We start from the raw sequence: 27,500 nt of genomic DNA on the forward strand, positions 1-27,500 counted from the left end.
GATGTCAGACTTAACAACCGAATAGAACCCCAGCGAGGGTGGTTCTAGACTGTCATTGTTTGGATGGATATTACTCATGGATTACTTATGGATGGTTGTAGTCAAGAGTCTAGGAGTGTGAGTCTGCAGGGGCAGGTTGATAGCATTTCGTGACGTTAGAATTATAAGGCTCTATCTCCATTTTTGTCAAAATTGAGTGTTTTACATAATCTGATCCATTAGGTGTTTATTAATGCCTGTGTGGTGTTATTTTTTTAAATGTTGACATTTTTTTGTTAGTAATTCATAAAACACAAAGGTTCCATCTCACAGAACATAATGGAATGTAAAAACTTTGACGCTCAATATCTCTGAACTGCCCTAAACGGAGATAGAACCTTATGATTCTAAGCTCACGATGTGCATTTCACTCTGCACTAATTGACTCCTGGTTCTGTGGAAGTCTCAGGCAGTCTGTGTCATGCCGCCACCATTACAGCAGCAATTGATCAGGCTCTGTGAGTGTGTGTTCTCTCAGTGACTCACTCCCCTGATTAGAGTCACTAACATGTGTGTGTGTCTGTACGGTATGTGTCAGAGCGTGGGCACTCTCTCTCTCTTCCTCTGTCTTATCGTATACCCTAGAGACCAGGGGTCACCAACTACATTTGTCTAAGGGCCAGGGTTTTTCCCCAAGCATACACTGTGGGGGCCGGACTTTACAATATATTTGTATTTATTTTATTTTATTTAGGCATAATTTGCATATAATTGTTTCATATTTTCACTTTCATACTAAATTAATGTTCTTAATGATGATTTGCCTGTTATCAGTGTGAACGGGCTCCTGACACCTATACTGCAGCCAGACACCAGGGGGCGATATGAGATATTTTGGCTTCACTTCATTGTAATAATTCAGTTATCAATCAAGCAAAATGTCACTCTCAATAAAACAACCAGTAGCACAACCAGTAGAACAACCAGTAGAACAGGCCCTCGAGCAGCTGAGAGGAAATGGGGGGAATCTGGTCTTCCTCACCCACCTCCTCTGTGACTGCTGCCAAAGCTTCATTATTCTACCATTCTACAATTCAATCATCTGCCTCTGACCCAAGCAAACTGTTTGCCACATTATCCTCCTCACTCCTCCACCCACCTCCCTTTCCCCCACGCGTTAGCAGTAGGGCTGTTACGATTATTCGACGTCGTCGACGTCACCGACTACGTCAATACGTCGGTTAGCGTAATATGCGTCGGTTAGTCGCAAATAAAAAAAATGACTCTTTTTTTTCTTTTTTTTTTTTCTTTATTTTACCAGGCGAGACAATTAAGTGTATGAGTGAAAATGGATAGCTACTAGCTAATGTTACACAAGCAATGTAGCTCACCACAGTTCGTATGTCTTGTCTTCTGGTGTTAGTAACGTTAGCTATGTAGCTGGCTAGCTACGGTAGCCTATTGTCATTGTGGTGCGAGCACCTACTGTACGTTATCTAGCTCGTAGCTCGCATGCTACGTTAGCATCAATTTAGCTAATCATAACATAGCAGCGAGAGTAACGTTAGCTAGCTATGTGTTGTGGTGATGGACAGACTTCTAAATGGCCATGTTGGCATTCAAGTTGGCTAAACATAGCAGTGAGGTGGAGACAAAAAAGTTATTTTTTATTTTTTAAATTTTTTTTACAGTACAAAAATTATCGTTAGACTTATCGATAAATTAGTCGTTAGACTAACCGAATAATCGGAAAAATAATCGCTAGATTAATCGTTAGAAAAATAGTCGTTTGGGACAGCACTACGCAGCTCTGTCACACAACCATGTGCTATTACTATTACCGCTAGTAGATTTGGCTGCGGTTGCGGTGGTTTCTCTTTTCCCTCTCCCTCTCCCCCGATGATGTGGTAAATGTTGTCTCATCCAATCGGGCAACCACCTACTTCTCCAATCGCTCTCGAATTACATCCTTCCTTTCCTCATCAGTTCCTCCCTGACCAACGGCTCTGTCCCTGGGCACCGGCATCTCTATGTGGACGTAGTGGCCACTCTGCTCAGTCCTGGCTCTTCTCTGCACTTGGCTCCCCAGTGGTAGAATGAGCTTCCCTCCACTGTCAGAGTCACGACCTATCTTAAGTTGTAGACTAAAGACCCATCTCTTTAGGGTAAAAAAGACCTGGGCTCTTCCTCCTCAGCACCCCCTCCCCCCCTCCCCCTATATTACCACAAGTTTCCTTCCTTTTCCTAGCACTGTGACTGCTGATGGCACTTGTTCTTACCACAGATTTTACTTATGACATGTACAAATGTTGTATAGCATGTATGTATATATGTGTGCGCGTGTGCGTGCGCGTGTGCATGTGTGTGTGTGTGTGTGCATGCAGCGCCAAGCAAGGCTATAGTACATACTGACTGCTGCACAGTGGGACACCTGACAAGGCTTTCCTCATCATTAAGTGCATACACCACATCATCATGAATTATGCAGATCCTGTTGAACCATTTCGACAGCACACAGCTGCAAGGGCTGCTGGGAGACCATGAGCGAGGTGCCACCACTAACACATCCCGAAAACACATGCGGCATTTCCATATCCACACAATCTCCCTATTCAATACAGAGCGAACAGCTCTGGACTGGGTATTTACTGACATGCAACGGCAGCCTTTGATGGCATAATCCACCAAGGTCTCTGTGCTCTGGTTGCCTTGGCGTTGCTATAAACATACACAAGGGAAAGGATGGGTGATTCCTGTTGGAGGTCAATGATGGAGGTGTATGATGGAGGTGTATGATGGAGGTGTATGCCTTATAATGCATTTTACCTGTCTGTGTCATGTACTTGTATGTATTGTAACCTAAGATATCAGTCTACAGAATCCAACTGGTCTTTTTTCCCATCTCAGGACAAACTTCGAAGCAGGACTATTCAATCCATAGAGTTCAAGAGGTCAATAAAACCCCTAGCCCTCGAGTCAGCCTCATTATCAACATGTAAATTAAAATCTCCAACAATGATAATCACATCTTATCATAATTGGGATGGATAATGAATAAGAACTCAGAGAAGTCAGGTAGGAACCCCAGGGCCATCCAGGCCCTGAACACAGCAAAGACCTAGGTTCTGGGCCCTGGACAGTCTGGACGGATTGATGTCAGCTGCTGGATTGAAAAATCAGGTGTAGTGCTGAGGCACAAATGTGTACATTTCAAGCCTGCAAACTGCGACACTTTAAATGAATGTGCAATAACACTATGTGCAATATGACAACCCTAGTCGTTTTATCTGTACAGTATAGTATAGTGGATAGTGTACATAGCCTTTATTTATGTAAACCAGCTCCTTTCCCTTCTTGTTTTTTTTAGTTTTTTTTTCTTTCCTAGCACCAGGGGAGCCCCCCCCTCCCAAATTTCGTTGTTTGGTACCTGTACTATAGCAATGACAATAAAGACCATTCATTCATTCATTCATTCATTCATTCATTCATTCATTCATTCATTCATTCATTCATAGGAAGGTAGAGGTTTAGATGGCCTGTATAAAGTTACCGTCAAAACTGGCGGTTGGCATTTCATAGCTGTGGCATGATATTCAAAAGAGGGGAATACATCAAAGGATATGCTCCTGCAGTTTAGGTTATTTTTGATTATTCTAGTCCCATTTAGGAAAAGCACATTTGGTCAACTATCATTTTCTGTTAAAGCAATACAAAACTGGAATTCGCTACCCACCCATATCAAAGATATACATACATAGTACATACTCCACCTTTACAACACACATTAAAACATGGCTGTCTGGTAGCTATAACTGCACACATAAATCTCTGTCAGATGTGACATAATGTGTGTGTGTGTGTGTGTGTGTGTGTGTGTGTGTGTTATATGTGACATAATCATCGATGCTGCCCCTCCATCTCCGCTACCCGCCTCCATGTCTTGTAAGCGCTTTCACTGTGGTCGCTGTGACCATTTTCTTTTCCCTTGTCCCCTTTGTATTGTTTTTATTGCATGAATCGCATTGATTGCTGCCATCATCTGTGCCTGCTTGCTTGTGCTTTCTCCAATGTGTGCGATATGTCTGTATGTCTTTCTTCCTTTCGCTTAGGCTCTAATTGTAAATATAATGCAATTATATTTCTTTTAACTCATATATAACTCACGTATTTTAGGTTGCATATTAACAACTTGCCAGGGACTACAGCTAGAAATTAGCCATGTAGGCTAAAGCTACTACCATTTACTGCTTTACTGCTGTTAATTAATGGGGACTGTCCACAAAACTATAAACTAATAAACTAAACTAAACTACTTCACCTTCTCCCTTCTCTGTCAGTAAAGAGAGAGAGAGCTGAGAGAGCGCTGCCTGCATGTAAATCGACTGGTAAATGGACTGCACTTATATAGCGCCTTTATCCAGAGCACTTTACAACGGCCTCTCATTCACTCATTCACACACACATTCACACACCAATGGCGGCAAGCTACCATGCAAGGCGCTGGCCTGCTCACTGGGAGCAATTTGGGGTTCAGTGTCTTGCCCAAGGACACTTCGACATGTGGCCAGCCGGGGCTTGAACCGCCGATCTGCCAACCTTGCGATCATTAGATGGCGGCTCTACCTCCTGAGACACAGTGAGACACATGTATTGATGCCTGTGATGAATGGATAGGACCCATCTGGCAGTAGCTTCTCCTTGGAGATGTATTGGTCTGGCCTTCGATGGCTGATGGATAATGGTACTTGTGGCGTTTAACAGCATAGTTAATTTCTCATATGCCACAGACACTCATCTGAGCTCAGACAAATGAAGTCAAGCAGACTCTCAGAGAAGCTTACTTAGGCCCTTAACTCCCAGTGGAGCATCATAGGCCATTGACGACTCTTCTCCATCCAGCACGGCTTTGGGCTATCTTCTCCGTCTCTCCCCAGCTGGTACCATGGCTCTCTGCTCTCAGACAAGGATCCAACAGTATTTGTTTTTTTGTTTTTAGGGCATTTCTGCTTTTATTGGGATAGAGACAGTAGAGACTGACAGGAAGGTTGGGTGAGAGAGAGAGAAGGGATGACATGCAGGATAGAGACAGTAGAGACTGACAGGAAGGTTGGGTTGGGTGAGAGAGAGGAGGGATGTCATGTCCATGGCTGGAATCGAACCAAGGACATTGCAGATATGCGGTATGTATGTGCATTAGTGTGCTACGCCACTGAGCACCCTGATCTGACAGTATTTAAGGAAGGAGGGGAGGTCGTAACTCAGTGTCTCATTACCTGCGTCGTATGTCCCCAAGTAGAACAGAGAGCTAACAGACCCTGAACAGAACATCCCTCCCCTTGTCTTCTTCCTCTTGCTAACTCTCAAAGGTTGAGAGAATGAGCTGAACTGGTTGAATTGAATCTCAGGACCAATGTAACCACTTTTCAACCTTTCAACATTTACATTTACATTTGCATGTTTGGCATTTAGCAGACGCCTTATTCCAAAGCGACTTACAATCAATCGATACACTTGACTAAGCAAGTGAATCATCAATCCACCAGTCGTAGCAGGAAGAGTAATCTAGCTCAGGCCAGGGGCCATTGGCAGTCTCAGTCAACCTTTCAAGCACTAAGATGTGACGTGGTCGTATCAGTTCATATGCTCTGTCACTGTAGAAAAAGAAAAAAGAAGAAAACTGTTCCTAGGAGAAATCCTAGAAATCCTAGTTTGGACTGAATAGGGTCATAAGTCCCTGACCTCAGTTCAGGACACGTTAAACTGGGCAGCTCTGTGCAGCAGAGATGCTGGGCAAATCATCAGATCAATGAATCTGGGCAACATGTTGCTTGTTAAAGCAAGCCGAGATAAGTAGCTATGGACAAAGCCGGGGGCGGCTGTGTCTCAGGAGGTAGAGCCGGCGTCTAATGATCGCAAGGTTGGCAGATCGGCGGTTCGAGCCCCCGGCTGGCGACATGTCGAGGTGTCCTTGGGCAAGACACTCAACCCCAAATCGCTCCCAGTGAGCGGGCCGGCGCCTTGCATGGTAGCTTGCCGGCATTGGTGTGTGAATGGGTGAATGAGAGGCCGTTGTAAAGCGCTTTGGAATAAGGCATAGCTATATAAGTCAGTCCATTTACGTCAGTCTATATAAGTCAGTCCGTTTACCATTTACAAAGGTGTCGGCTGAACAAAGAGGTGAAGAAGTGATCAAAAAGGGACCTTGTTGTGGTGTGTGCTGTATCTCATAATGTTGATCTGTCAAACCTGTAACTACTAAAGGCCTTGCCATGCTAGGGGCTCCTGGGAAAGGTGATGAAGAGGAGTGGAGGAGAGACAGAGGGGAACGTCAGAGTGTAGGTGAAGGAGAGAGGCCGGGGAAGGAACACGTGTGAGAGTAATGGTGGAGAGACGTTACGAAGCAGAGCAGAAACGGAGGAGGGTGGATGGACAGATGCTGAGCAGGAGAGACACAAGGAAAAGGAGAGGAGAAAAGGAGAGGAGAACGGGCGAGAGGAGCAGTGATGTTGGAATCACTTCCACGTTACACCTTAACTGCTCCTCTGCTCCTGCTCCTCCTTAACTCCTCCTCCTGAGACATCCACTACCCCCCAGCACTGCGTCTCCTGAAGACACCCGCTTCTCCCCTCTACTGTGTCCCCTAAAAAACGTCTATTGACCCCCTTGTACTGTTTCTCTGTTTCTCCAGTGTCTAAATATTTAAAAAAACAAAAAACAAACAACAACCTAGGTTTAGAAGAAGGTGATAGAAGAAGGTTTTTCCTTCTATCAGTGGCCCCGGGCCTGAGCTAGATTACTCTTCCTGCTACGACTGGTGGATTGATGATTCACTTGCTTAGTCAAATGTATTGATTGTGAGTCGCTTTGGAATAAGGCGTCTGCTAAATGCCAAACATGTAAATGTAATGAATGAATCATTTCATCAGGGCCCATTGTGGAGGAGAGGACAGGCAGATGGTTTGATTGTGTTACTGTAGCTCCTCACCTGGGCCCGGGAGAGGAGAGGCATACATAAATGACAAACAGGAACAGGAGATTAGAACCATAATGCCGTCTGCTTTTAAACTATCGCGTGTTGGCAAGGCCGTGCCGTATTTCCGAGAAGTGGTCCGTACAACAGAGCTAGTTTGCATATTTAATTTTGAATCGAGGGCCTTGAAGCGCTTGTTTCTAAAAATGAGCACCTGACAAAAGCTACTGTCGGCGAAGGTGGAAACAAACAAAGCTTTTGGTTTTGCCTAAGCAATGAGCATGATGGTCAAAGCTTGAGATGCTAATGCTAGTCTCACTAACTAATACCTGCTAGAGATTTCTCTCTACAATAACAACATACTATATGAGTCCCAAAGGTAAAGGCAAGAGAAAGCCAAGCCGACGCCCACTGCTACAAAGGTTAACAAATTAACAGACAAATGAGTCTAATGAGAAATAACATGTTTTCCTGAGACTGGGTAATGAAATGAGACTTTAGACGCCCTATTTCTAGTCTATTTTCATAGATTAGAGGATATGAGATTGATGTTTAGTGGATCAGCTTAGTCTGGGTCAGACCCGGGTCAGACCCCGGTTAAAGGGTCAGTCATCACCAGCTCACCGAGCCTCAGCCGCCCAGTAATAAAAAGCAACCCCCAGCATTAGAGTGGGCCATTGGAGCAACAATGCGTGACGTTAGAATTATAAGGTTCTATCTCCATTTTTGGTCAAAATTGATTTTTTTTTACATAATCTGATCCATTAGGTGTTTATTAATGCCTGTGTGGTGTTATTTTTAAAATGTTGAAATGTTTTAGTTTAGTAATTAATAAAATACAAAGGTTCCATCTCACAAAACATAACAGAATGTAAAAACTTTGACGCTCAATATCTCTGAACTGCCCTAAACGGAGATAGAACCTTATCATTCTAAGATCACGATATGGACCAACACGTGTTCGTCCACGTGGTCAATGTTGACACGGTCAATATCATTTGATAAAGAAAGGCTATCAAAGCCACCACCTTGATGTTGACACAGCGTCTATGCAACCACCAGCTGCACACACACACACACACACACACACACACACACACACACCCCTCTAATTCTAAAATCAGCCAGCTATGAGTGTGCTCAAGCTTTGGGAGCAGTGGAGGAAGCACAAATGATACTTCATACATGTATATGATAGGTTATCATTGGTGACCACCCCCCACCCACCCACCCACCCACATCCACAGAAATGTAATTGGACAAGATCTCTCAGACCGATGGGTGTACTGTACTCTCTACAGGGGGGTAAATGTCAAATTGTCAGTATTTCATCATGCTCTCTTGTGAAAGTGTGTTTCAGAGGGACTAGCAGGCGAGCATAACATGTTGACACCAGGAGAAACCCTCTACAGAGGATTCCTACAGCATGTCCTCATGGGAGGTTAGTGTTGGAGCACATGTGTGACAGGGTCTGGTGAAGAAGTCCCCATGTAGGGAAAGGTCCTTTTTCTTTTTTCTTTTTTTTTTTACAGATTATGAAAGTGCAGATTGGATTGTAAGCTTTCAAATGATGTGTCATACATTGAAATATGAAAAGAGTTGAAGAAGATAGGCTATGCTTATTTGAATGTTGGTACATCTCAAACGGAGAATTTGAGAAAATCGCTTGGAATCAAAACACGCATTTGGTATCAACCATCGCGTTGGTATCTACCTAGCAGCTAAAAAGATAACGTTGCTATGTACTAACGTCTAACTAAAAGTTTAGCACATCAAAACACGCTGATAGAAGATCTTCACATAATTAGATGATCACACAGTCCTTGCTTTTGAACTCGTCCTAAAACGTAAGTTTGTTTACAAGCCATGTATCACTAACCCAGTAGCCTATTAAGCAGGACGATACAAGACAATACAAACAACAGTTTTAGGATCACTAAATACTTATAATTTGTGAATTGGATTCACTGTTACATTGAGTCGGTTCTTCAACACTTCTAACCCTTACTTTCATAATATGAAAACAAAAACGGAAAACAGCTTTTTGGTCATTTGCGTGACTTGAGAATTGCCGACATGCGGACCCCACCAGACCGTGTCACATTTGATGTTATTATTATTGAGTGTGTGAGTAAGTCACCATGTACAGTGTGTTGGTTTAAACTAGCCAATACCTCCCTCAGATGACCAGATTGTGCTGAGAAATAACCTAATACTATCAGAGCGATGCTTTGAAGTCAAGGCAACATCTTTCCATTTCCATTCAAAGGATCAAATGACGACAGGTCATTCAGAGGTGAGGTAAACTCAGAGTAGTTTCCCGGAGTAGCTATCTGAGTCTGTAGCTTTAGGATGTGGTTTTTGGACTCTGCCAGGAAATGTCTCTGGACCAAAATGGCTAAAATGGCCTCTATTCCGGGTAAATAATGCCCACCCATTACCGAAACTACCATTTTAACACAGCCAGACCAACACTGACGGCTATGGGGGGAATTAGTCACAGTCATACCTGAGATATTTCGATGGGTATCATCATCACTGGTGTGACCTTTTGCTGTCACCACAATAGCCACTGCATTACGGATGGAATTGAATCTGCCTTCGTTTACAATGGCCCCTAAATGCTCGCTACTGGCTGTGGGGTTGAAGATGGAAGCACATTCACAATCAACCTGGATTAATCAAGGGAGTGCTTACCGTTCTGTACGGTTTCATTATTTTGAAGGGAATGAGCTGTTCATGTTCTGATTGGTGGTGGTTTCTCTTGGAGATGAGTTTGGGCACAGTGCTATATGCAGGTTTTAGCAAAGATGACACACCGACCAATAGCCTTCCACAAGCAGAAGAAGTGTGATTGGTCTGCTGGCCATGAATGCATCTTAAAAGCAATTAATCTGGCGTAAAAGCCAGTGGGCGCAAACGCCTCACTTGCTTCGCACAAGGAGAGCAGGCTTATATGCCCTGAGGCTGTGATGTTACAACGACTAGGTCACAGAGTCACAGGCACTGGGGAACACAAAGCAGAAACTAGGCCTATAGGTTCTTAGTGTCTTGTGTCTATTATGTGGCATTCATTTGGATTTAATGGTTGATTTCGGCATTCGTCTATAGTTTGCATCCTGCATGTGGACTTTCTAAACTCTAAACTCGGTTCTGACACTCATTTGGACGGTAGAAGCGTTAACTCTGTGGCTGGCTGTGCAACTGGTCACTGATTGAGTTACACAGCCGTGACAATGCGCCCCTGGCGTGCCTCTCCAACCCCAGGCAGCAGCGGATGATGAGATGAGAGGATGGTGGCGCTTGCTGAACTCTACATCCTATTAATCACACAGGCGCCTATTTGCTCACAGTATGCATGGGTGGTTCCCCCGTATGATACCACAATTTAATCCCATCCACGCAATGCAAGTGCATGCAATGCAACAGAATCGTAGAATGAATGAATGAATGAATGAATGAATGGTCTTTATTGTCATTAATATAGTACAGGTACCAAACAACGAAATTTGTGAGGGGGGGCTCCCCTGGTGCTAGGAAAAAAATACTAAAAACAAGAAGGGAAAAGAGCTGGTTTACATAAATAAAGGCTATCCACTATACTATACTACTATACTATACAAATAAAACACTGTGCTGTACTCTATGCTATGCTATAAATATCCTAACATTTCCTATCTCTGAACCTTATGTGCCCGAGGGTTGTCATATTGCACATAGTATTATTAAGAAGAAGAAGTTTGGTTAGGCTATTATTCTAAGGGTGTGGTGGTGATTTCATGCATTAAAAAGTAATTCAGTTGTATTGATTGTCTTGATCTTAAATCGTGTAGGTATTGTCGATTGTGTGTGTTTTCTTTGACATCGTGGATGTAATGGTCTTACCTTCTGCTGTCGCCTGGCCATGTCAGTGGGCTGCTTGGCATTGAAAGGATAGGCGATGCAGCGCATCACAAAGACGTATAGTTGGAGCCTCTTCTTTCTCTCTTCCTCCTCCCTCTGCATCTTCTCCAGGTCCTCTTTCTCCTTGTCGCTGGCCACCGAGGGGCTGGGGCTGGAGGGGCGAGCGCTGTTCCCACCACGACTCGAGGGCTGGAGCCCCCCACCCCCGCCGCCGCCACTGGAGCTCTCGGTGGTCCGGCTGGGTGAGACCCTGGGAGGACCCCCGCCGGTCTTTGGTGGCGCCGCCACCTCTTTGCGCTCTTCTTCCACGATCTCATCCGCCTCCTCCTCGCTGGAAGATGGGTCCAACATGTTGGTGGTTTTGGATGGAGAATATCTACCAGCCGGTGAATTTCACCCTTTTTTCCAGGAACAACAGACAGACAAGCGCTCCTCTCTCTGAGACTGATCTGTGCTATAACTGTGTTGCGTTGTCTTGTCAACGCCAACGGGGAGGGGAGGGGGTGGGAAATAGCCTATAATAAAGATCTTGTTGATAAACTCGATGTAAACCAGGAAATAACACTAACAGTTAGAGGAAAAGGGATTGCGACTGATGGTGAGCGCTGGTCTGGTCAAAACTAAAAACTGTTCGCAAAGACAGACAAGCAAGCGATTCAATCTCTACCCACCCATGCATGCACCGAGCGAAATGATAGTTGCGCGTTTTTCCAGCGTTTTAATTTAACTCTCCATTCACCGACGTGGGATTTTGCTGGAAGATATAGGCTACAACTGTGCGAAGCCAAGCCAAGGGAGGGGTCGGATGGATCGGATGAAAGATGGTAGAGAGAGAAGCGCTTTTCTTTTTCAAGACCCCCAGTAGAGACCCTCATCCATCGACTTTCACTTGTTCTTCTCGGTGCGATTTGTCAATTAGGAAACTATCGATGGCCGCTTGGCTTCCTCCAACCAGGAGCGCTTCTTTCGGATGGGGAAGGTACCGGGAACTGACCACGGTTCTGAATCGGAAGGCAAATTATATCTGGGGGGTGGGGGCGGTTAACGCGCGTTGGTTGTCGCGACAACCGATTCGCTCCATCCACCTGATGATAGAGGCTGTGTTCGAAATGGCATACTGCATACTAGCATACTCAATTAGTATATACTGCATACTAGCATACTCAATTAGTATATACCGCATACTGCTTACTAAATTCATAATAAGTATGTCAATACCAGCCGACCGAAAATCTAGTTACATACATTTCTTGCATACTCAAATTTCACATAATCTACAGTGTGAACGCACTGCATACTCAAAATCTATGTAATATCTAGTATGAGTAGTATGCTAGTATGCCATTCCGAACACAGCCAGAGAGAGCGATGCATCTTTTTTTATTGCCCGTTACTCATTTTCATTGTCGCTGGAATATCTATGAATTATGTTTTTAATTCTGGAAAGAATGAAGAAATCGGTCTACATGTGGATTGTGGATTAACAATTAGGTTAGAACAGAAGAGACCAGGATTAGAACATTATGATTTCATCCACCATAATTAATTAGGCTACTGGTGACGTTAGAATTATAAGGTTCTATCTCCATTTTTGTCAAAATTTAGTTTTTTTACATAATCTGATCCATTAGATGTTTATTAATGCCTGTGTGGTGTTATTTTTAAAATGTTGACATTTTTGAGTTAGTAATTAATAAAAAATACAAAGGTTCCATCTCACAAAACATAATGGAATGTAAAAACGTTGACGCTCAATATCTCTGAACTGCCCTAAACGGAGATAGAACCTTATCATTCTAAACGGAGATAGAACCTTATCATTCTAAACGGAGATAGAACCTTATCATTCTAAGCTCACGAATTGTTATTTATTGATTTATGTTTTTGTGAAGCACATTGCATTGCATTTATGTAGGTAGGTGGGTAAGTAATTGATCGAGATAGGTTACACATTTACTGTCGGTAATCAATCAATAGGCATCAGTGCAGACACCTGGTGCAACAGGGTCTTTTGTAGGGGAGACCGGGGAGGGTTGTAACGCTTTTTACTTGAGCAACAAGTAACCTGATGGGTGTTTGTGCTAGAGCTCTCCAACTCTGATACATGGTAGCCTTATCGGTATACTATAAATACAAATCACGTAAACATCTAGTTTATATTCACAGATGTAGTGAGTCAATGTGAAGTCGTGATGTTAGAATTGTAAGGTTCTATCTCAATTTTTGTCAAAATTGAGTGTTTTACATAATCTGATCCATTAGGTGTTTATTAATGCCTGTGTGGTGTTATTTTTAAAATGTTTAAATGTTTTAGTTAGTAATTAATAAAACACAAAGTCACAAAACATAATGGAATGTAAAAACTTTGACGCTCAATATCTCTGAACTGCCCTAAACGGAGATAGAACCTTATAATTCTAAGCTCACGAAATACAAAAAGTAACGTTGTTACAACCATACCCAGTCTCCTCTATTGCAGAATTGTGACGACTGAGACTCAAACGTTCTATTAGCAAAAACAATCAAATAAAACGTTTAAAATAAAAACCCCATATCTTTATCTTTATCTTATCTTTATCTATACCAAAGCTCCATTCAAGATGTAACCATGACATTACGTTTACGTTAGTAGCCTATGAATGTTTATTCATTAGATTCTGCAGCTGTCAAGAGCCAGATCTATTCTAGTATGGATTTTAAATCAAACAATTGATCAAGTGAAAGTGGTGGTCTTCTGTGGCTCAGTTGGTAGAGCATGGCGTTAACAATGCTTAGGTAGGATGTGGCTTCGATTCCCGCTGGGGTCATGTACTCACTGGCCACTTTATTGAGGACACCTTGCTAGTACTGGGTTGGACCCCCTCTTTTGCCTTCAGAACTGCGTTAATTCTTCGATTCAACAAGGTGCTGGAAACGTTCCTCAGAGATTTTGGTCCATATTGATATTATAACATCACACAGTGGCTGAAGATTTGTGCCAAGAATAAAATCCCACACACCATTACACCACCACCACCATTACACACCCCCACACCCCACACCATTACATCACCACCACCATTTTCACCCAGAGATATTTTGATATTTTACTCACTGGATATTTTCTCTTTTTCTGACCATTCTCTGTTACCCTTACATTTACATTTACATTTACATTTTTGGCATTTAGCAGACGCCTTATTCCAAAGCGACTTACAATCAATACATTTGAATACTAAGCGAGTGAATCATCAATCCACCAGTCGTAGCAGGAAGAGTAATCCAGCTCAGGCCCGGGGCCATTGATAGAAGGAAAAACCTTCTTCTATCACCTTGTTCTAAACCTAGTTTTTTTACATTTATTTTTTATTTTTTATTTATAGACACTGGCGAAACAGAGAACAGTACAAGGGGGGCAATATAACTTTTTAGCGACACAGTAAAGGGGAAAAGCGGGTGTCTTCAGGAGACGCAGTGCTGGGGGGCAGTAGATGTCTCAGGAGGAGCAGTTAAGGTGTAACCCGAAGAGATGGGTCTTCAGTCTATGACGGAGACATTGTTGCATGTCTTTCATATTTTGATTGTTGATCACCTCTGAAAAAAGTTTGTTTTCTGTCGACATTACATTGGTTTATGCGCTTGTGGTCTTGTGTAGTAAAACATATTTGCATAAACGATCTAAAGTAGATGTCACTACTACTAAGGTTGCTAAAGCTTGTATATTTAAGTATGAACACATTCTGACATGTGAAGCCTTTACTTAGCCTACGTGACTACTTAGGCTACTTAGGCTTAGACTTGAAGCCTGACCCTAACCCTAGCCCTAACACTGACCCTAACACTGACCCTAACACTAACCCTCACACTGACCCTAACACTGACCCTAACACTAACCCTAACACTGACCCTAACACTGACCCTAACACTGACCCTAACACTGACCCTAACACTGACCCTAACACTAACCCTAACACTGACCCTAACACTGACCCTAGCCCTGACCCTAACACTGACCCTAACACTAACCCTAGCCCTGACCCTAACACTGACCCTAACACTAACCCTAACACTAACCCTAACACTGACCCTAACACTAACCCTAACACTAACCCTAGCCCTAACCCTAACACTGACCCTAACACTAACCCTAACACTGACCCTAACACTAACCCTAACACTGACCCTAACACTAACCCTAACACTAACCCTAACCCTAATCCTAACACTGACCCTAACACTGACCCTAACACTAACCCTAACACTAACCCTAACACTGACCCTAACACTAACCCTAACACTAACCCTAACCCTAATCCTAACACTGACCCTAACACTGACCCTAACACTAACCCACCTATGAAATATTAGAAATGTGGGACCACTGGACTGTGGGACATTGGGACATTGGGTTGTGGGATGACCCCTTTCGAGAAGCACCACATCCGTTAGCTAATCACATCTCTGATCTCTGCTAAGTAAAGGCTGTTTCACATGGGAGCGGCAGCTGCTAGGATCCATTTGCTTTCAGTGGCTCGCAAACACTAGGATTCTCTAGGCAAGGCAAGGCAAGGCAAGTTTATTTGTATAGCACATTTCATACAACAGGGGCAATTCAAAGTGCTTTACATACATTATTTAAAAATACAGCAAGAGGAGCATAGTAAGAAAATAAAAATTACAATGAATAAAAGCAAATATAAGTAAAGTAAATAGATAAAACATTTAAAAAGACAATAGTTAATGGAAAAAATGAAATGTATAGAAGTGTTTGTGTTTAATCATAACTGGTGCAACACATGAAGGTTTTTAGCTTAGATTTACATATCTTAAGGGTTTGGGCCTGTTTGATAGACTAGACTGCTGAGTAGGAGGGTGGCTTCCTTCTAACCTGTCAAGCATACACATTATGCATAGCTAGCAGGGAGGAGAAACTCAAGAGAAACTCATCTGAAACCCCTCTGCTGTCGGTTGAGTCAACCTGGCATGGGTGTGGCACCAGGTCGAAAATGCCTTAAGGGCAAGAAACTAACCTGACACCCCTCCCACCCTGGTGCCATAGGCCTACCCTGGAGTTAGACTCACATAGGCCTACCCTGGAGTTAGAACCACACAGGCCTACCCTGGAGTTAGAATCACACAGGCCTACCCTGGAGTTAGAATCACACAGGCCTACCCTGGAGTTAGAACCACACAGGCCTACCCTGGAGTTAGAATCACACAGGCCTACCCTGGAGTTAGAATCACACAGGCCTACCCTGGAGTTAGAATCACACAGGCCTGCCCTGGAGTTAGAGTCACACAGGCCTAGCCTGGAGTTAGAATCACACAGGCCTACCCTGGAGTTAGAATCACACAGGCCTACCCTGGAGTTAGAACCACACAGGCCTACCCTGGAGTTAGAACCACACAGGCCTACCCTGGAGTTAGAATCACACAGGCCTAGCCTGGAGTTAGAACCACACAGGCCTACCCTGGAGTTACAATCACACAGGCCTACCCTGGAGTTAGAATCACACAGGCCTACCCTGGAGTTAGAATCACACAGGTCGACCCTGGAGTTAGAATCACACAGGTCGACCCTGGAGTTAGAGTCACACAGGCCTACCCTGGAGTTAGAATCACACAGGCCTACCCTGGAGTTAGAGTCACACAGGCCTACCCTGGAGTTAGAATCACACAGGCCTACCCTGGAGTTAGAATCACACAGGCCTAGCCTGGAGTTGCAATCACACAGGTCTACCCTGGAGTTAGAACCACACAGGCCTAGCCTGGAGTTGCAATCACACAGGTCTACCCTGGAGTTAGAACCACACAGGCCTACCCTGGAGTTAGAATCACACAGGCCTACCCTGGAGTTAGAATCACATAGGAATCAGTACTCCAAAAATGTGTTTCCCTGTATTGGCCTTGTGGTGGAAAACCCCCATGTAAAGCAAGTAAAGCTTTATTTATATAGCTCCTTTCATACAAGAAATGCAGCTCAAAGTGCTTTACAACAGGAATAAGAACATAAAGTGAATATAAAAACGTATATAAAAACATACACATGCATAGAATAAATATAGCAGGGGAAAACAGTAAAAGAAAAGGTAAAGATCTAACTTTCATATCCCTTTTCATCATATCCCTTTCATCTTCCCACTGGCTTTCCACCGGCACCACAAACATCAGTGTCTGTTCATTACATTTCTGTCAATTCTCTTATGTTAGTGATGAAACATGTATCTGTTTGTTGTCCGTCTATCCCTCCTGCTACGTTTGCTTGATATATCATATCAATGAATAACTGATTAAAAGGAGTGGCAGCGACAGACAAATACCAAGTGACAGTCTGTTGGCCAACCCTCCTCTGAAAATGTATTTAACTCTGTTGTGACCGGATTAAGTCAGTTGGTCCGCAGACCAGCTCGGGATCTTTGTAATGAATAAAGACCTGTATCACATCTATCACATCTAACTCTGGTCTCCTGTATCACATCTAACTCTGGTCTCCTGTATCACATCTATCACATCTAACTCTGGTCTCCTGTATCACATCTAACTCTGGTCTCCTGTATCACATCTAACTCTGGTCTCCTGTATCACATCTATCTTTGAATTCAACTACAGACAGGCTGGACATTTCATGACATTTTAGATGAAACAGGAATATGATGAACTCTATAGATACTCTATAGATAGTCTATAGTCTATAGATACTCTATAGATGATCAACTCTATTGATACTCTTAACTACATTAACTTGAGCTAATTAACACATTAGATCAAGCACACTTGATTTTCTAGTTTTCTAGCGAGGGACTTTGATAGGCTATTTGAACCATTGTGTGTGTGTGTGTGTGTGTGTGTGTGTGTGTGTGTGTGTGTGTGTGTGTGTGTGTGTGTGTGTGTGTCTGTCTATTATGGGAGACTAGTGGAGGTAGAAAACAGGAGGACAGCCAGGCTCATTGTAATGCATAGAATGGAATGAGGAACGGTATCCATTAATGAGAACCTATGAACATCATTTGTAGAGAAAGAGAATCTTTCCAAGAAACTGAAACTTAAACTAGCTTTGTGTGTGAAATGAAACTCCTGTCCTTAGACCACGCCCCCTCGGGGTTGCATCAGAGCGTTACCAGCTGTCCATCACTAACGTGACGCTTTAACACGCGTCGTTCAAACCCCGCCCCCTCTTACCTCCCCCAATTCCCCCTCAGGGAATAAGCTTATTATTATTATTATTATTATTATTATTATTATTATTATTATTATATAGTGCCGTGAGTTTATAATGATAAGGTTCTATCTCCGTTATGTTTTGTGAGATGGAACCTTTGTATTTTATTAATTACTAACTCAAAAATTTTAACATTTCAAAAATAACACCACACAGGCATTAATAAACACCCAATGGATCAGATTATGTAAAAAAAAAAAAAAAATTGACAAAAATGGAGATAGAACCTTATAATTCTAACGTCACGACGCGTCGTTCAAACCCCGCCCCCTTATTACCTCCCCCAATCGGTAAGCTTAGCGGTAGGTTTTCTATCTCTGTCATTACTAGAGAGACGTAACGACACAGTGATACCGGGAGTTATTGCAAGGTTACACAGCTTATATCTCTTAACGCCCTTTCAGTGTTGACGCTTTCGATTTCGTTATCGCTATAAATAGCGACGGAGCAAGGACCCACACAGTCGCATTAAAATCCTCTCATTCATATTTCATAACAATGGCAGCGCAGGATTTCAATTTCCTACTGGCGACAGACTCTTACAAGGTGAGTAAACTAGCTCATTTCAAGGTAGCCCAACTAGCTCATTTCAGCAACGTTACGTGACCGTAATTCACCTCAAATGAATACCTTAGCTAGCTATACCTATTAGAAACGTGTGGTTATTCTATTATTCCATATCTATTCCACTTCCTTGGTTAATAACTAGGCTGTTTATTGGCGTTGTGGAATGAATTGTATCTTTGTTTTGATAACAATGCTACAATGTATCATGTTTTTGGATCAATGCTACAATGTTACAATGTATCCGGCTACAATGTTGCACTGAAGGAGGAGGAGCTCTAACTGTTTGATAACATTCCATTATTCTGAATAACAACATACTGGTCGCTGATCAGCCTAAAATAAAATATTATTATTCGAAACAGTAAATAATCAACAATCTGTAATCAGTGGGGCTGCCCAGCTGGCTTGGTCAAGGGGAAGACGTCATAGCAGCCCTGTTTGCTGGGTTGTAGATCATTGATCAACCTAGTTAGCTAATGCAATCAATCAATCAATCATATCGAACTAAGTGGTTTTGGTTGATTACATTTACATGAGTATATTTCAATCGTTTGGGAAGTGGTAGGTAGGATCTAAGTCACCCACATACAGACATGTGCAGGGGGCACCCCTGCAGCCCAGTAAAGTAGGGCTAAATGTCAGATGTCATCGGGGAGATGTCACACGAGGTTTTATATCACAGTCAAATGGCAAAGGTCTGGATGTGTTTGACTGCGGGTGGGTCAGCTCCAGCGGAGTCCCATTTGCATTGGAAAGCCTGAATAATTCCTCGAATATGTGTCTGCCTGTGACTGTCATCACAATCATAGCCATAATAGGCCTATCTTAAACATCCAAATGTGTTTAATTCATTAGATCTGCTGCCACCGCTTTCCGAGATTTGAGCAGAAGGTGTTTGTTAGACCTGGGGTTTTGTCCAATTTGAAATGTAATTGAATGTGGACAAATACAGTAGCCTATCTAGGAAGAGAGGTAAGGTTATCCACGAACACTTGGAGAAGGTCATAAGTCAGACTTTTGGGCCTGGTAGCCAAAGATGGACAGGAAAGAGAGAAGCTACTTTCCATAGACTTGCTTCCAGTCATGTTGAAAGTCAGCTAAAAGAAAGGTAGTACTGTATATCAGGGTATTTTGGAGAGAATGTATACCTGTTTGAGAATTCTAACACCCACATAGAACGTACCAATAACATGTCAAGCACAGACCAAGTCTTTAATTATTGGGGGTTTGAGCAGTATGGATATTAGGCCTACTAGTTAAACGGGATGATGCTGTATTACTGGCAGTGTAGTCAGTGTCTATAGTCAGTGTCATTGACAGAACTGTCATAGGCTGGCAGTGCCGAATAATGCCAGTCAACATTCCCTTCCCTTTTTAGCTGTGTCTGCGTGTGTGTACGTGTGTATGTATGTATGTGGTGGTGTGTGTTATGTAATGCATAGGCTCAGCATTAGCCCTAGACATCATCCCGCTGCATAAGTGGAGTTCCACAGTGAGTTGATGACGTCGGGCGGATGGGGGATGCCAGTCAAACAGGAATGGCCTAGGCTACTGTCAATGGACTGGTTTTGTTTCCTTTGAAATTCATAGTTGGTTAGTTGAAAGTGAAACTCGCTATCTTGCATCATTACAAGCTCCACACAACCCTCTCTTGAATGGGATAGCACTCATTCCAGGGTAACAAATGAATGAGGTTTCAGTTAAGTTAATTGTGGAGAGTGGTCAGCTTTTGCTGAAGTGGCCATATGACCATCCTCAAGAAATATGAACGTGTTACTCGGAATAATAATAATAATAGCCTAATAATAATAATAATAATAATAACTTACATTTCTATAGCGCCTTTCAAAAAAAACAAGGACGCTTTACGGGAGATGGTCAGACAGACAAAACAGAAAACAAACAAAGTTAAACTGAAACATTGACTAGGGGTCAAAGGCCTTGGTGAACAGATGTGTTTTCAAGGCTGATTTGAAGGAGTCCGGGGTGGGGGCTTTGCGGAATGTTATAAAGCCTAATGTTCCCTACATCATTGGTCTTCCCAGGTTAATATGATTAGCTAAATGATGGTTGTGTATGGTCATCATAATCTACCATTGGTTATGGATCCAACATTTGTAACTCAACAACATAGTCAACCGACGTCACAACACACCTTAAAGGTGTGCTTTCTGTCTCTCTACCTCTCATCATTTTATGCCTAGTTGTTGCGTAAGTGTTTGTGATTCACATTTTTTGTTGAATTTGAACCCTAACTCGTCGTGTGTAAAGCTACAAGAGCTTCCTACCACATTGTGTTAGCGCTGTGGGTAACCCTGAGTTAACCCTGACTGACCTGCTTCAGGACAGGTTTATCAAAACACCCCAACCCACATGGGGAAATGTAGGCAGCAGAAGTAGGCTAAATAGGGGTGTTCGTTCTCTCAAGTTGTTTTCCAAGTCAGGAAAATGCAACCTTTCACTATCGTAAACAGGGTGATGCAAGTTTCCTACGAGTGCAATATGTGACCCAGTGTCTCGTTTGGAAATATATCCCACTGGCATTGTGGATATTACATTCAACTGTGGGCAGCTGGGTGCTTAGGTTAATGCGTTCCTTTTTCTCTCCATTTGCCCGTGGTTACCATGACTCCCCAGTCATTCAGCCACTGAGGTAATATCAAACAGCCAAATGTCCCTGTCACTCAGTGACTTTCTTTTATGTGACTCATTGTGTGTGTGTGTGTGTGTGTGTGTGTGTGTGTGTGTGTGTGTGTGTGTGTGTGTGTGTGTGTGTGTGTGTGTGGCGCCACTCACGACCTCACCCAACACATTTGCAAAACATCAGAAACATCTAGGGAGAGATAAGAGGGAGGGAGAGCAACAATGAAGGAGAGAGAGAGAGTGGGATGGAGCAAGGCAGCCAGAGAGGAGGAAAGAGAGAGAGGAGGAAAGAGAGAGAGGAGGAAAGAGAGAGAGGAGGAAAGAGAGAGAGGAGGAAAGAGAGAGGGGAGGAAAGAGAGAGAGGAGGAAGGCCAGCTGGGCAGGGGAAGCCTAGGTCTGATATTTCTGCCTGCCTGTTTGTGCCAATCTCACATTTCCAAGTGAAGGGTAGTTGCTCTTAATTATTGAATCAGTCTTCCTGGTAGCGCACAGAGAGGCTTGTGTTTTGACCTGACGTACATATGCAGCATGGCCGTCACCCCCACCAGCTGAAGCTCAAGTTTGGCTAGCAGGAAACACGTCCACAGCGTCACGTTGCACACTAAGCTGCTACACATTCACATCAACCCAGTGACCTGTGTCACATCAGAGGTACATGTGATAAAACACACCTTTTCACAATGGCTTACTTGGTTTGATCTCCTGTTTGTTGTTATATCAGATTTTGCTGTTTATTTTAAATCTCATTTGCTTTGTTGATTTTAATGTTTTAATATGTGGTTTTAAACTGTCTTGTAAGGTGTCCTTGAGAGCCTTGAAAGGCGCCCATAAATAAAATGTATTATTATTTTAATGATATGGATGGCTCATGAATTATGGGGCAAAAAAGTTTGCAAACAGTGTGAGAAAGACTGATCATTTCCGTAGTTTGATTGTCTATTATTAGACCATTTTAAAATACAGAGTGAGGTAGGCAACAGGTATGTACAGTATTCAGGGCCGCATGACACATCAACACAACATCCTAATCAACTGACTCAGCAACATTGGAACATTCATAAAAAAACAGTAAACCCATAAGGCCTGCTTCCTAACTAGTCTCTTAATGTTCACCTCTAAGACATGTTTTCAGACACCTTAAACCTATTAACATTTACAGGCAAACTGTTCCAAAGAACTGCTACTGAGTAGAAATGTCTCTTCATCCATACATGATCATTTCACTTCACCGGCAAAGTGAAATTCATTCTGGACTCCTATTTTACATATTTATTTGTTTAACCCAGATGAACTCTTACCGCATTATGATCTAGGGGCTATACGTGAGCTTAGAATGATATGGTTCTATCTCCGTTTAGGGCAGTTCAGAGATATTGAGCGTCAAAGTTTTTACATTCCATTATGTTTTGTGAGATGGAACCTTTGTATTTTATTAATTACTAACTCAAAAATGTCAAACTTTTGAAAAAATAACACCACACAGGCATTAATAAACACCTAATGGGTCAGATTATGTGGAAAAACTCAATTTTGACAAAAACGGAGATAGAACCGTATCCTTCTAACGTCACGTTAACATGCTAGCTCATGAATGCAATCAGAGAGTTAAAGTGTCTTCCATATGAAGAGTTTGTTTTGAGACACCACGTTACGCCTCCTCCAGCACACTTGTTGATGCTCCTCCTTATCAAGAGCCTATTGTAGCAGCCCAGCTCCAAGACGCAGCAATATTCTGCTAGTACCCTAGGCTAGGTTATTATCCTAAGTGGTTGGTAACCCAATTGTGTGTACGCTGAGCAACTGCATCATGAGTTGTGATAACATGACCTCTGCAAGTTCATTTTGTCTCCCGATATTCTCCTCAGCTTCACCTCCTAGCTGTATTCTAAACTGTCTGGTTCCTCTCTTCCTCCGTAGATCACCCACTACAAGCAGTACCCTCCCAACGTCACCAAGGTCTACTCCTACTTCGAGTGCCGCCGCAAGAACGGAGGAGCCCAGTTCAACGAGGTCGTCTTCTTTGGCCTCCAGTACCTCCTCAAGAAGTACCTCACAGGTGTGTGTGTCTGCTTTGTACGAAGTCAAGAAGTACCTCACAGGTGTGTGTGTGTGTGTGTGTGTGTGTGTGTGTGTCTGCTTTGTGTGAAGTCAAGAAGTACCTCACAGGTGTGTGTGTCTGCTTTGTGTGAAGTCAAGAAGGAGGTCAATAGGGAATATTAGACAGAAACTGTGTCATGAAAGAGACGAAGGAGCGCACACACAGTATACAAGCCAGTTGATCCTAGTAATAATAATAATAATAAGAATAACTTTAATTTCTATAGCACCTTTCAAAAAACCCAAGGACGCTTTACAATTCTAAGGGAAATGATCAGACAGACAAAACAGAAAACAAACAAAGCAAAACTGAAACATTGACTAGGGGCCAAAGGCCTTGGAGAACAGATGTGTTTTGGACGCTGATTTGAAGGAGTCCAGGGTGGGGGCGTTGCGGATCACTGTGGGGAGGGAGTTCCAGAGAGTAGGTGAGGCCACGCTGAAGGCTCTGTCCCCCAAAGGTCCGTAGGTTGGTGCGGGGGGTGGATAGCCTACTAGTAGTAGTGCCTACTACTTCACGTTGAGAGGGATGACTTCGCTGTCCGAATTATTTTGTCTCTCTCATGATCGCTAGTCCGTACATAGGCTATTGGGCTACGCCTTCAGGGGACACCCCAGCCCATTGCATAAGATGTGAACTCTCACACTGTTATGTTATGGTGTCGACAGCGTTGTTGTCTGCTACACGTGATTCGCTTGTATGACAGGGTTTCCACAGGGTCTTAAATGTAACAGAATCAACAGAAATGTAACAGAATTGTAACAGAAATGTAATGCAACAGAAATCTAACAGAATCAACAGAATTGTAGGCCTTAAAAAGTCTTAAATGTTATACGATTTTGATTTACGATTTTTTCATGGTGCGGGGGTTATGGAAAAAGTCTTACTTTAAAAAAAATAAAATAATAATTAACAGAGGATTTGATTTTACTCACTCATCTACAATGTGAGGTTGGCAGTGAAGCCAAGGCAGCTTAATGTTAGGCTGTATTACTCATTGAAGGGAGGTTTGCTTTTCATATTGTGTAAGAATCATCACATTTCGAGGGAGTGTTTATCCCACTGGCTTATCTGACTCTTGACTTATGACCCTGAATGTTTTGGCACGAGACCATAACATTGTGCGTGGGTGGGAGGCTGGGAGGGTGGGTGGGAGGGTGGGTGGGAGGCTGGGTGGGAGGGTGGGAGGCTGGGTGGGAGGCTGGGTGGGAGGCTGGGTGGGAGGCTGGGTGGGAGGCTGGGTGGGTGGGAGGGAGGCTGGGAGGGTGGGAGGCTGGGTGGGAGGCTGGGTGGGAGGGTGGGAGGCTGGGTGGGAGGCTGGGAGGGTGGGAGGCTGGGTGGGAGGCTGGGTGGGAGGCTGGGTGGGTGGGAGGGAGGCTGGGAGGGTGGGAGGCTGGGTGGGAGGGTGGGAGGCTGGGTGGGAGGCTGGGAGGGTGGGAGGCTGGGTGGGAGGGTGGGAGGCTGGGTGGGAGGCTGGGTGGGAGGCTGGGTGGGAGGCTGGGTGGGAGGGAGGGAGGGTGGGTGGGTGGGAGGGTGGGAGGGTGGGAGGCTGTGGGATCCAAACCGCGGTCATGTGAGGAATGTGTGAACAGTGACCTCCTCTCACCTCTGAGGGGGTTGGCTGAGGTCTGGGACCAGCATGGTGAGGCTCTCTCTCTTACTGGCCAAGATAGGTGTGTCTGCAAGAGGGACAGTCAGGGTTCCCCCGGCTCCTTGAAATCCTTGAAAGTTTGTGAATTTGAGGAAATAAAATCAAGGCCTTAAAAGCTTTTGAAAATAGACATGGGTCATTGAAAGTGCTTGAATTCCCCTCTCTCTCTCTCTCTCTCTCTCAAAAAAAATAAAAAAATGTTTAACTCTCGTCAACTAGTAAATAAGTCTCTGTATTGCTTAACTTTACACATATTTCACAATATTGTTTTGCTGTGCTGTGGTAGAGAAGGCAAGAGACCATCTAGTCTTCACACAGTCAAGCCTCTCTTTTTAATTGTTGTCTGTGAGCGGATAGTTCCTATTATGTAAATTCTCATCTAGATCTGTCTCAAACTATGCCGTGTTGGGTCCTTGAATTTGAGGGAATTGAGTCTTGAAAGTCCTTGAAAGGTGCTTGAATTTGATGTTTCAGAAGGTGTGGGATCCCTAGACAGAATGAGGGTCCATCATTGAAAGGGGGAGGGGGAATCCAAAATCATTGGGGGTGGGGAGTGCATATGTGCGCATGTGTGGTCTGCTGTCCTCCTTACCACTGTTCCCAAATGTTTTGGGCTCCGTAAACGACTTTGCCTTCTAATCTCCTCCGTCTTCTTTAGGGCGGGTGATCACTGAGGAGAAGATCCAGGAGGCGAAGGTCTTTTATCAGATGCACTTCAGACAGACGGTGTTTGACGAGGAGGGCTGGAGGAAGATCCTTGAGGTAAGTGAGGAGTGACCGCCGCTAAGCTACCGACCGCCCTGAGGGGGAGGTAAAAGGGGGCGGGGCTTGAGCAACGCGTGTTAAAGCGCACGTTAGTGATGGCGCCACAGCTGGTATGCTCTGACGCAACCGAGGGGCGTGGCCTGCGCGACAGGAGTTTCATTTCAGACACAAAGCTGAGCTAGCCTAAGTTTCAGTTTCTTGGAAAGATTCTCTTTCTCTAGAAATGATGTTCATAGGTCATTTACAACCCTCTCCTTAATGGATACCATTCCTCATTCCATTCTATGCATTCTCTCTCTGAGAGAAACACACTCTTAGAACAATGTTACCAGGCCAACTTTTGGAATTGGGAGAACTTGTTTTGTGGCTAGTTAGTTACTGTCTTCTGTCTAAACAATTACTCATATGTCCCAGTGTGTATCTGTTGTACATTTTATATAGCCTTCCTAACCAGTTAAGGGCAGTACAGAGCCTGGACTCTTTTAAGACAGGCCTAAAAACCTTTTTATTCAAAAAGGCCTTTGACTGTTGAACCTGAGTTCATTCTTGTGATTTATTGTGTTTGTTTTTTACTATGTTTTTAACTTATTATGTTTTTACGATTGTTGTTTTTTTCTCTCTCTGTAACACTCTGAGATTCTTTTTGAATGAAAAGTGCAATACAAATAAAATGCATTATTATTATTATTATTATTATTATTATTATTATTATTATATACACACACACACACACACAAGTTATTATTGCTAAACTAAGAGCGTTTGTGATGCTGTTCCAACAGAAGTACGACGGTCGTCTCCCGATCCGGATCAAAGCGGTCCCCGAGGGGAAGATCATTCCCAGAGGGAACGTCCTCTTCACCGTGGAGAACACAGACCCACATTTCTTCTGGCTTACTAACTACATCGAGGTACAGTCACCCACTCCTCCTTCCTGCTCCTTTACCATCCCTTTAACCCTTTAGGTGTTGTATAGCGTGTATGATGCAGTTGTGTATTTCTAGAAAGCGCTGAACACACACACGCACACACACACACACACACACACACACAGTGCCCTGCATAAGTAATTACTTGAAATAGGAGTATAGAAAGTGTTTTCATTCCTAAATTGTGAAACCAATATACACAAATACCATCAAACACAAGCATGTCACCTCTACTTTAACCTCATAGTAATTGTTTGATTTTAAAATCCAAAATTGTGAAATATAGAGCTAAAAGAAGAAGAAAAATGCTCCACTGTCTCATGACTTATGCAGGGCACTGTGTATATACTTGCACAGTATATTTCTCGGGGCACCATTGTGGCTCTAACCGACAGTGATGACACACAGCAGAGCTGTTACAGTTACCCTCTGACCTCTGGTCCTGCTCCCTGTGATGTGACCCTCTGACACGGTCATGGAGTCACAGAGGCTGCTGCCATGAGGCTAATCTGGTCAACGAGGGTTCTCTGGCAGTTTCTGGCTGTCGTCAGCTGTGATAGAGTAGCCCGCCAAACCAGGCGCTGAGCCCTACCCTCCATCGACTACTATCTACCCCTCGTTCACACCATGGACTGGTCTTAAAAAGCCTTAAAGTCTAAAATCCAGGAATCCAATTTATAAGGCCAAAAAAGGTCACAGACTCCAGTTATTCGGTCTAAAAATTAGGTGCTAGGTCTTCAAAATTAGATCCTGCAAGGAAATCAGTCCGACCATCTATTTACACAGAAATTAATCAA

General features: G+C 43.5%; 2 protein-coding genes across 4 annotated transcripts in view; one reads left to right on the forward strand and one right to left on the reverse strand.

Moving 5' to 3' along the window:
• cadpsa (Ca2+-dependent activator protein for secretion a) overlaps positions 1–11,203 on the reverse strand; it is a gene marked incomplete at both ends in the record, with an annotated part of 152,068 nt that extends 140,865 nt beyond the window's left edge. For all 3 annotated transcript variants that reach the window (XM_080545509.1, XM_080545507.1, XM_080545508.1), the window contains one exon: positions 10,835–11,203. In XM_080545509.1, the coding sequence (XP_080401635.1) occupies positions 10,835–11,203 (369 nt within the window). The remainder of the gene's footprint in view (positions 1–10,834) is intronic.
• Positions 11,204–18,401: 7,198 nt separating this feature from the next.
• nampt2 (nicotinamide phosphoribosyltransferase 2) overlaps positions 18,402–27,500 on the forward strand; it is an 18,534-nt gene continuing 9,435 nt past the window's right edge. Inside the window, exons 1-4 of the mRNA XM_080545566.1 lie at positions 18,402–18,596; positions 23,178–23,316; positions 25,668–25,771; positions 26,557–26,685. Coding sequence (XP_080401692.1) covers positions 18,549–18,596; positions 23,178–23,316; positions 25,668–25,771; positions 26,557–26,685 — 420 coding nt within the window. The 5' untranslated portion in view covers positions 18,402–18,548. The remainder of the gene's footprint in view (positions 18,597–23,177; positions 23,317–25,667; positions 25,772–26,556; positions 26,686–27,500) is intronic.

This window comes from Nansenia antarctica, assembly GCF_963989245.1.
Source record: "Nansenia antarctica genome assembly, chromosome: 15".
Lineage (NCBI taxonomy): Eukaryota > Metazoa > Chordata > Actinopteri > Argentiniformes > Microstomatidae > Nansenia > Nansenia antarctica.